At 52.4% G+C, this 10064-nt stretch overlaps 1 protein-coding gene across 1 annotated transcript; it reads left to right on the top strand.

The window, feature by feature from the left end:
- The first annotated feature begins 8374 nt into the window (after positions 1-8374).
- Positions 8375-9370, top strand: LOC102250834 (olfactory receptor 52K1). The gene has a single exon (XM_005867172.1). The coding sequence runs from the start codon at positions 8375-8377 to the stop codon at positions 9368-9370; it is 996 nt and encodes a 331-aa protein (XP_005867234.1).
- The last annotated feature ends 694 nt before the right edge of the window (positions 9371-10064 follow it).

The raw sequence follows: 10064 nt of genomic DNA, 5'->3' as shown, positions 1-10064 counted from the left end.
TTACAGCTTGTGGGACAAAAAAGCACAGGATTTGGAGCCAGCAATTCAAAAAATACGTTGGCTCCCGAGCCCATGCCAGGATCCGTAGCAGGCCCTGGAGTTTCCCGTGTTGGTTAGAAGCCCTTCTGAGCAGTGGGAGGAAGGACAGGGCAGGGTCCATCTGAGATGCCCCAAGCCCTCCAAGCCCAGGTGGATAGTTGGTTAAATACTAGAGCAATATCTGCCCCGCAGGGTGACGGCGAGAACCACATGTGACAAGGCAGGCAAGTGTGGTCTGCTATTCCAGAGCCATCAGAAACATCCCTCCATGTCACAGACACGGAAGCTGAGAATCTGGGGCTGCAGGTCATTGCCAAGGTCACCCAGCTGGTGGTGGCCAAGCCCCGGGAATGCTCCACAGCCTTGCTCAGCCTCCCAGCTCAGTCACTCACTGCAGCCTCACTGACACACGCTGGGGAGCACACTCCGGCCAGCGCGAGACGAGACGCAGGCCCTACCTCTTCCCAGGGAACTCACAACCGGGAGTCAGTAAGAAGACGGGAGATGCTCGAAATACATGCAGAAAGGACACACGCCCAGGGGCATGCGGAGGGAGTGGGGGTACATGCCTCCCACCTCTCCCTGCTGAGACCTGTAAACTGTGAGCTCCAGGACCCTCTCTCTTTGGCTTGCTTCTCCCCCGGCCCCCGCCCGCCACCACCCTGAATAAACCCACAGCCTGTGCCGAAACAGAGAGCTTGCTATAGACACACAGCTTCAAGGCCACAGCCCCCTTCCAATCAGATGGGGCCCCACAATCTCTCTGAGAGAGAAAGTCTCTGCCCCTTCGAGATGGTCTGAGCTCAGTAGTGATGGGCGATCATTATGGGGCCGGGGCCAGCTAGCTCTGGCCTCTGTTCCCTGGGAGGCCTGACTGAAGGTGGTGGCAGAAGGGAGCTGGGTCTGGGACCTTCTTAGGGCCCCTGAATCATTGGTAACCACCTGGCCAGAGAATCCCACACCTGCAGGAGGAATCGGGGACTCCGGGGAGGGCAGAGGCTGAGGGTCTGGAAGGGGTCTGAGGAAGTGAACCAGGTTGGTCCAAGATCCTCTGGGGAAGATTTGGAGGGGGCTCAGAGGAGACACGCAGGAGTTAAGTGTGGGAACAGCAGCAATGGGGAGTAGAATCAGCCCAAGTTCAAGTCCCAGCTCTGCCGCCTCCTGGCGGCCTGGCCTTGGGCCAGGGTGTGGCCTTTACCTGTTTCGTCATCCATACAATTGGGGTAATAGTCCAACCACATAGGATTGTTGTGACTATTGGAGAGAGAGTCTAATATTTATAGACTGCGTTACAAACTGCTAAATAAGGTACAGATGTTACCTCGTTTGATCCTCACAACGTCCCTATGAGGCTTTGTTTGTTCACAGCTGTGTACTACACCTAGCCAGCTGGTGCTCAGTAACATGTGCTGACTGAATGAGTGAATGAAAGTGGGGCTGGTGTTGTCATGCCCACTTTTCAGAAGAGCACACTGAGGCTCAAAGAGAGGAAGCAACTTGCCAGGACCACACAGAGCCGGGTCTCTTGCCCTGACACCAGCATGTCTGACTGACTCAGGCTCACAGTCCGAGAGGGAGTGGGGGCCACACCAGGAATGTCCACGGTTGAGGAGTCTCAAACTAAGCAGCCAAGCTAGGCACAGGCTGCCCCTTTCCCCAGGCACAGTCGCTCCAGCACAGGCCTGACCCCAGGCAGCCTCTGCCCGAAGTGGTGCTTGGGTGTCACCTTGTGGCTGATGTGGGCAATGCAGGCTGCACCTGGCCGGGTCCAGAGGCCTAGGGATGCAGAGAAAGGAAGGTCAGCCCTGCAGCCAGAGCGCTCAGTCCACAGATCCTGGACTAGGCCCGGCCCAGATAATGAACAAGAAAGGACAGGCTGCCACAAAAGCTTCGCGCAGGGACCACACAGCCCCCAGAGCCAAACAACTTGCTTATGGGGCAGCCCCGGACCTGAGGGGAGGCAGGCTTTTCGAGTCAGTGTGAGGGCGCTTCGGATCTCATGAGAGAGCAGATTTTGATGCAGAGGATCCTGACCTCCTTGACCGGGAGAGAAACCAGGAAGGAGAGTTTAGGGCAGGGTGCCATGAGGGCCAAGAAGGAGGAAAGGGAGGAGAGGCGGCGGATAAGTGGACCACCCGGGAGCCCTGGGATGGGGGTGGGAGGCTACCAGGTGCCCGGGCCAGTGGGGCTGCCCAGGTGCCCTCCACATGGGACACAATGTGAAATCTGGGCTCCGAAACTCCTCACACTGCAGCAACTCAGCGCCGCTGGGGCAAGAATGGTCAGAGAGGGCTTCCGACAGCAGGTGGCACCTGAGGCCCCAGAGCAAGCCCAGGCGGCAGCCAGGGTCGCTGAGGGAAGGGAGGAAAGACAGGCTGGACAGAGGAGTGGATGGCAGAGTGCAAGCAGCTTGGCCTTGCTGGAGGGCAGCTGCCCCTCAGGGAGGGGATGTGAAGGAAAACCCCTATTCTGTAGGACTACTGTTTGGAGTTCTCTGCTGTTCTTTGGACGGCCTCTATCTAATTCTGAAAAAGTAACTTTGCTTTCTAGCCTGCTTGAATAATGGGGGAAATAGACTTAGCTGTCTGGCCCTGTAGGCCAGAGACTAGATACACCCAATGCCATGCCAGGTACATTTTTGATTGGATGGAGCTGTGTAGTTTTCAAGGCCGCCGCCAGCAAGCACACAAAGGGCTGGCTCTTCCATAGAGAGGGAAGTTCTGCTTGTGGCTTTGCTTAGGATTTAAATTCATTTCCCTGGGCCCACCGTGGTAAATAAAATGTAACTCCAGAATCTTAAAGGAGGACGCTGAATCAAAGATTTGATTCGGGCATAAGACCAGTAGGGAATGTGCTAGGGGCAGGGGCCTGGCAGAGAAGAATTACTGAGGGGCAGGGACCATGGGAGAGAAAAATTGCTAATTATCTCGCTAGAAAAGCAATGTGTTATGATTAAACCCAGCCAGGTGTGACCTTGCTTTCCTCCCATTTGTACTTGTAAACTTTATATGAACTTTTACCCTGCCAGTATCAGAAACAGCTAATAAACCACTTTGCAGTTGTTTTTTTCGTTTTTTTTGGAAATACTTTGTAGTATTGCAGATAAAAGGCTTTGCTGTACTCTCGGTCGGCACTGCAAGCTGTGATGCTCCTACGGGAGGGACGTGGCTGTACGCAGCTGGCCAGCTTAATAAAGGCTCTTAAAAATTTAAATTTTGAGTCGGTGGTCTATCTCGCTGATTGAACCCATAACAGGGACGGGGATAAGAGCTGGCCTTTCCTGGTTGGCAGTGGGGTGGGTGGGGTTTTACTGGGCGAGACGAGGTCAGGTCTGCTTTCCCAGAGGATCCTCCGGCAGCAGAGGGAGAGGTGGGGCTGTGCCCGGCATGAGGCCTAGAGGAGACCCGGGACTAAGGTTCAGGACCTGGACCGAGACTCCTTTGGAAGTAGGATTGGCAGGACTTGGTGCCAGATGAGATGAGGGGTGTGAGGGAGAGGGACGAGCAGGGTGATGCCCTGTAAGCTGGCTCAGGCCATGGGCTGGGCTTCCTGAGAAAGGGCATTGAGTGAGGAACTGATAGGTGTAGGCGGATGGGCCGGCGGTGCGGCCAGCGGTGACCATGTTGCATTTGAGATGCGTGTGCCCGCCTCACATCTCTCCTCCCTGGTGGGGAGTCCTGGTGACGGCCTGCAGGCCTCAGAGGCGTCCCCAAGGCCCTCAGACTCCCTCCTCTCTGTGCTGACACAGCTCACCCTGTCGCTGAAAGCTGCCCCTTCAGGATGGTGTCCCAGTGTTGGGGGTGGGGAGGGGGCTCCCTGCCTTGGGATGCCCTGGACCTGCGGGAAGGCACTGCTGGGAGTTCCAGGTGTGAAAAGGACCCTGGAGTGCAAACTCCTCAGCCTGTGCTGCTAACTCTGCCCCCTCAGCTGGTCTCTTCTCTCAGGCTGGACGCTCTCCTCCCCAGGAAGCCTTTCTGGCTTAGTCCTGCCCACATGCAGGGCTGAGTTTCCATCCTTCTGGGTGAACCCTGGAGCCAAGGACTTTATGCCGTAGACCAGATGGGCTCCTGAGGGCAGCCCCTTGCCTCCCCCATCACAATGTCACACACACACCCTCCCCTCCCCCACCCCTCTGCTCCACGGCCACCCTCACTGTCCCTCTCTCATTCTTCTGAACATCACATATGGAGGCTGTAGCGGGTTGAATGGTGGCTCCCAAAAAGGTATGTCTGGGTCCTAACCCCTAGATCCTATTTGGGGAAAAGGGTCTTTGTAAATGTAGTTAATTAAGGATCTTCATATGAGATTATCCCAGATTGCCAGGTGGGCCCTAAATCCAATGACAACGGAATTTGTAAGAGACAGAAGAAAAAGCATGTGAAGACAGAAGCAGAAATTGGGAGCTGGAAGGTGCAAGGTGGGTGCTCTCAGAGTCTTAGGAGGGAGCAAGACCCTGCTGGTGCCTGGATTCCAGAACCGTGAGACAATACATTTCCGTTGTTTAAGCACCCAGTTCGTGGTAGTGTGTCTGGCAGCCCTAGGAAACTGAGACGGGGGCTTAAGAACAGCAAGCAAACAGTTCTCAGAGGTCTGCCTTGGCCACGGTGTGAGCAGACCAAACGCGTGTCCAGCAAGAGCCGTGTGGTCCCCGGGGTCCACCCCTGCCTGGGCTTCTGCCTCCAGGCCCAGGCCCCACCCTGCAGGAGGGTCGTGGACAAATGGAGGCGTTAAGGGCCCAGTGAGAAAGGCAGTGTTGCCAGGGCTGCCTGGGGCCCAGGGAGTTAGGGGGCACATGAGATACGCTCAGCTCAGGTAAGGAAGTACCCCCCCCGCCCCCACTTGGCACACCTCACACCTGAGCTTGCGGAGTGAGCAGGGTGTGAAAAGTTCCAGATGCCTCTGAGACCCTCCAGCCTGGCTGTCCACTGGCTACCTGCTGCCACCTCAACCCAGCAGGGCTGACACAAGCCCACACAGATGTCTGGGTGGGTGGGGTGTCCTGGGCTCCTAATCACACAAACTTTATTGGTTCCCCCCTCCAAGGCTTCAGGACCAACCATGCAGCCCCATGCTCACCATCATCCCCATTCCTGCCCCTCATGTCAAGCCCCAGCCTCAGCTCCCCCTCCTCCTCTGCCTCTGTGTCTCTTTCTCGACCTCCCAAGCCTGGCTCAAATGTCCCTTCCTCCATGAAGCCTTCCCTGATCTCCACAGGCTCCTCTGCCAGGCCGAGCAGTGACCAGAGACCGGGGTGAAGTGGGGAGAGCCAGATTTGGATCAGATGTCCCATCCCAGCATTGCCACAGATCCGCTGAGTGACCTAGGACAAGTCACCTAAAGTCTCTAACCCAGCGGTTCTCAACCTGTGGGTCGTGACCCCTTTGGCAGTCGAACGATCCTTTCACAGGGGTCGCCTAAGACCATCCTGCATATCAGATATTTACATTATGATTCATAACAGTAGCAACATTACAGTTATGAAATAGCAACAAAAATAGCAAAAAAAAATAATTTTATGGTTGGGTCACAACATGAGGAACTGTATTTAAAGGGCCAGAAGGTTGAGAACCACTGCAACCCGAGAGGGCCCACCTCTAAAATGGGGTGATAAGATCCTCACTTCAACAGGCCCTCATATAACCTCATTCTCCTGCTTCTAGATCCCCCTTTCTCCCATAAACATTATATGAGTACCACTGATCCTTCAAAAATTCCCCCATAGTAGATGCTCAATAAAAGCTTCACTTCCTTAGAACGTTTTATTCCTTTCCTGACATCTGGAGCCTGCCTGCTGGACCGACCAACACCTTGCACTCCACGCCCTGACCCTGCTTTGGCAGAGCCACCCCCGGGTGGGCTACAGCCTGAGCTTAGGATGTGAGGTCTGAATATCCATTTGTGTTGAGTTGTTCCCCTTTAACTCCAGACCAGAGACCTCACACAGCCCAGACCAGTGGGAAGGCCTGGCCCGGACGTCAGGAGCCTGGACTCCAGGCTGTCCTGTGGATGTCTCAGGAGACCGAGGAGCAGACACGGGCACTGCCCATTGGCTCATCCGGAGCCTGGGCTCCCGGGGGAGGAGTAGGGGTGCATTTAACTGCACTGAGGGAGCCCCTCTTGTTCTCTCTGCTCCTGCCTGACTGTGAGTATGAGTTCTGGGTTGGGGGTGCTCAGCCAGGAGGGCGGAGGGGGCTGGAGAGAGGTTCTTGTCAGGGAGCGATGGCTGGAGAAGGGGATGAGCAGGGCAGGCACCAGGAAGGAGGGCGACTGGGTCTCCACCCCCATCTGCCATTCCCTCTCTCTGGACCATCGTGCCACTCCCCCCAGTCCAGTCCATACCGATGACCCTGTCTCCCCAGCCACGGGCCTTCTCAGGAGGAAATCCTATTCTCCGCCTAACCTATATGCCTCCTTTTGGAAACTGAGTCTCAGCAAGAGTGGAAAATCGGCAAACATTTAGTTCATCCTCTCATTTCTACTCTCTCATCTTGTTTTTTCTTATCATTTTCTTCCATGGGACTTGCACCAAGCCCTTGAGGTGTGGTGACAGTGAGAGGGATCTCGGCTTTAGCGTTCTAATCCCACCCACCCCCATTAATTCCCAACTTCATGCCATTAGACCACTTGCACCCCCTCTTCCCTTCCTCTGGCTGACCCACTTCTGCTCTGTCTAGACCTCCTCTCCTCTGAGGAGCCTTCGTGACCCTGAAGCTGTTAGCGATCCTGGGGCTCCATGCCACTCCGGTTCTCCCTAGTGGACTGAGTATCTATGAAGCCCAGTGCCTAGCAGAGTGCCTGGTACATTATAAATTCAAAAATATGTTGAATAAATGAATGAATAAAAGATGACTTCTTATGCCAGACTCAGTTGTGATATCTGCCTAATAGAGACTCTCTGGCTATTAAAAGGGGGGAAACTATGTGAAAGTACCTCACAGCCCTGGCCGGTTTCTCAGTGGTTAGAGCATCGGCCCCAGGACTGAAGAGGGCACGTATGTCGGTTGCAGCCTCGATCCCGGTTCCAGTTGGGGTGCATGTGGGAGGCAACCAATTGATGTGTCTCTGACATCAATGTTTCTCTCTCTCTCTGTCTCTCCACCTCCCCTTCCACTTTCTCAAAAAATCAATGGGGGGGGAAATATATATCCTCTGGTGAGGATTAACAACAATAAAAAGATAGTAACACAAAGCAGTGGAGAAAATGGAACTTAAACAATTATTTAGCAACTTGGGGGGGGGAATATCAAGTTAGATTACACCTCATGTCACATATCAAATTGAATTACATGTGGCTCAAAACTTAACATAAAAAATTAGGCCATATTTTAAAGAAGAACAAAACATAATATACTATCTTTTTGATCTTCGAATGAGGAAAGAATTGCTAAGCTTGAAACCAAGAAAAGAACTAGCCTGGCCTCTATGGCTCGGTGGTTCAGCTTTGACCTATGAACCAGGAGGTCACAGTTCGATTCCCAGTCAGGGCACATGCCCAGCTTGCAGGCTCTGTCTCCGGTATCAGTGATCCTCATCATCAATTTTTCTATCTCTCTTTCCCTCTCCCTTCCTCTCTGAAATCAATAAAAAAAAATTTTTTTAAAGAAAAGAACCCACAATAAAAAATATCAATAGATTTAATTTTATAAAGTTAAAACTTTTACTCTTTTCTGTGTGTGTGTGTTTGTGGTTGTTGTTTTTTTTTAATTTTGTTTTCTTGCTTAAAGTATTACAAAGAGTATTACATATGTCTCCTCCCCCCCCCCAAAAAAAACTTTTACTCTTAATAACATCATAAACAAAATAAAAATAGTAACAAGATTTGGAAAATCTGTTTCAATGGATAATGATTTTAATATTTAAATTGCTGAGAGAAACAGTCCCTAGTAGTACAGGGGCAAAGTACATGAAGAGAAAATTCACAAAGAAGAACATGCAAATTAAAATGAGATGTTTTTCAACCATTAAATTACTAAAATAAATTTTTTAATTTATAATAATTTAATAATAGCACCGATGATTCAGTGACAAGACTGATACAACTTTCTTGGAAATCTACTTGGCACTCTCAAAAATGTTCATGTCATATGACTCAACAATTCTACATCCAAAATCTACCCTGAGGGGTTTATTTGAAATGCAGGCAAAGATTTGTTGAAAGAAACGTTTCTCATTAAATTATGACACTTAATTTCTCATTTTTCCCCCTAAGAATATTGGCTGCTCATGGAGATCAAAGCCTGGTAAAGTTGGGGCAGGGCCTGGTAGGGGCCAAGGTACAGAACCCAGGCTTCCTGCCCCGCTTGTCTTCCCAGAGTCATCCTGCTCCCCAGGGAAGATGTCAGCGTGGGGCAATGGCAACTCCAACTTGTCCTACACCAGCTTCCTCCTGATGGGCTTTCCGGGGCTGCAGGAGACCCGCACACTCCTGGTGCTGCCCTTCCTCAGTCTCTACCTGGTGATCATCTCTGCCAATGCCCTGGTTATCCACACCGTAGCGGCCCAGCGGAGCCTGCACCAGCCCATGTACCTGCTCATCGCCCTGCTCCTGACTGTCAACATCTGTGCCGCCACCACTGTGGTGCCCCCCATGCTGTTCAGCTTCTCCACCCGCTTCAACCGCATCTCCCTGGCATGCTGTCTGGTCCAGATGTTCTGCATCTACTTCCTCATTGTCTTTGACTGCAACATCCTCCTGGTCATGGCCCTGGACCGCTATGTTGCCATCTGCTACCCACTCCGCTACCCTGAGATAGTGACAGGCCAGTTGCTGGCCTGCCTGGTGGGGGTGGCAGCTGCCAGGAGCACAGGCATTGTTGCTCCGGTGGTGGGCCTGGCCTCCCGGGTACACTTCTGCCGCTCAGATGTGATCCACCACTTTGCCTGTGAGCACATGGCCCTGATGAAGCTCTCCTGTGGGGACATCTCCCTAAACAAGACTGTGGGGCTCACTGTCCGCATCTTCAACAGAGTCCTGGACATGCTGCTGCTTGGAGCCTCCTACGCCCGCATCATCCATGCTGCGTTCCGAATTTCATCAGGCAGAGCACGTTCCAAGGCCCTGAACACCTGTGGCTCCCACCTGCTGGTCATCTTCACCATCTACTCCTCGACCATGTCCTCATCCATCGTCTACCGTGTGGCCCGCACTGCCTCCCAGGACGTGCACAACTTGCTCAGCGCCTTCTACCTACTGCTCCCGTGTCTGATCAACCCCATCATCTACGGGGCCAGGACCAAGGAAATCAGGCAGCACCTGTTCCAGAGGGCACAGCCGCAGGTCCCCATTGAAAAGGCCCAGTCCCTGCCCTCACACAGGGAACTTCCTGCCTGATTCTCTAGAACTTATAGGTCCTGTAATTACTCTGTCAAGCGGGTAAATGTGCAGGTGAGTCCTCCCTGCTGTACTTTGGCTTTGGCTATCTGCATTTCATCGTTGAGTCTTTCATCCATTTTCCGAAAAATATCTACTCATCCAGAGTTGCATAGTAACCAACTGCAAAGCCAGCTCTGTCTCCAGCTTCTAAATTTTCTCTTTTTTCTGCATGTGATTTTCACTGATTCGTTCACTCTCATTCGTTCAATTAACATGTATAATAAACACACAATGCTAACCCCATGATTGCAAAGAAAGGGGAAATAAGATCTTTACCCTGAAGGAGGTCCCAACCTAGCAAGCTGTAAAGACGTATAATGTCTTTACAATGACAGCTTTACGTACAAAATTCTGTGAGAACATCGAGAAGGGACAATCACTAACAGAACACTTCACAGAGGGTGAATTTGAGTTGTGTTTGAAGGATAAGATAAAGTGTTTACTGGAGGGGGAGGAGATATGGAGAAAAGACATTGTATGCCGAAACCGGTTTGGCTCAGTGGATAGAGCGTCGGCCTGCGGACTGAAAGGTCCCAGGTTCGATTCCGGTCAAGGGCATGTACCTGGGTTGCGGGCACATCCCCAGTATTGGGAGATGTGCAGGAGGCAGCTGATCGATGTTTCTAGCTCTCTCTCTCTCTCCCTTCCCCTC

The sequence above is a fragment of the Myotis brandtii genome, unplaced genomic scaffold (assembly GCF_000412655.1).
Source record: "Myotis brandtii unplaced genomic scaffold, ASM41265v1 scaffold244, whole genome shotgun sequence".
Classification (NCBI taxonomy): Eukaryota; Metazoa; Chordata; class Mammalia; order Chiroptera; family Vespertilionidae; genus Myotis; species Myotis brandtii.
The sequence above is the reverse complement of the archived record's forward strand: the minus strand, read 5'-3'. Positions and strand labels throughout refer to the sequence as shown.

Bases quoted from the DNA above. Each gene is read 5' to 3' on its own strand.
- LOC102250834 (XM_005867172.1), top strand. From the start codon at position 8,375: ATGTCAGCGTGGGGCAATGGCAACTCCAACTTGTCCTACACCAGCTTC.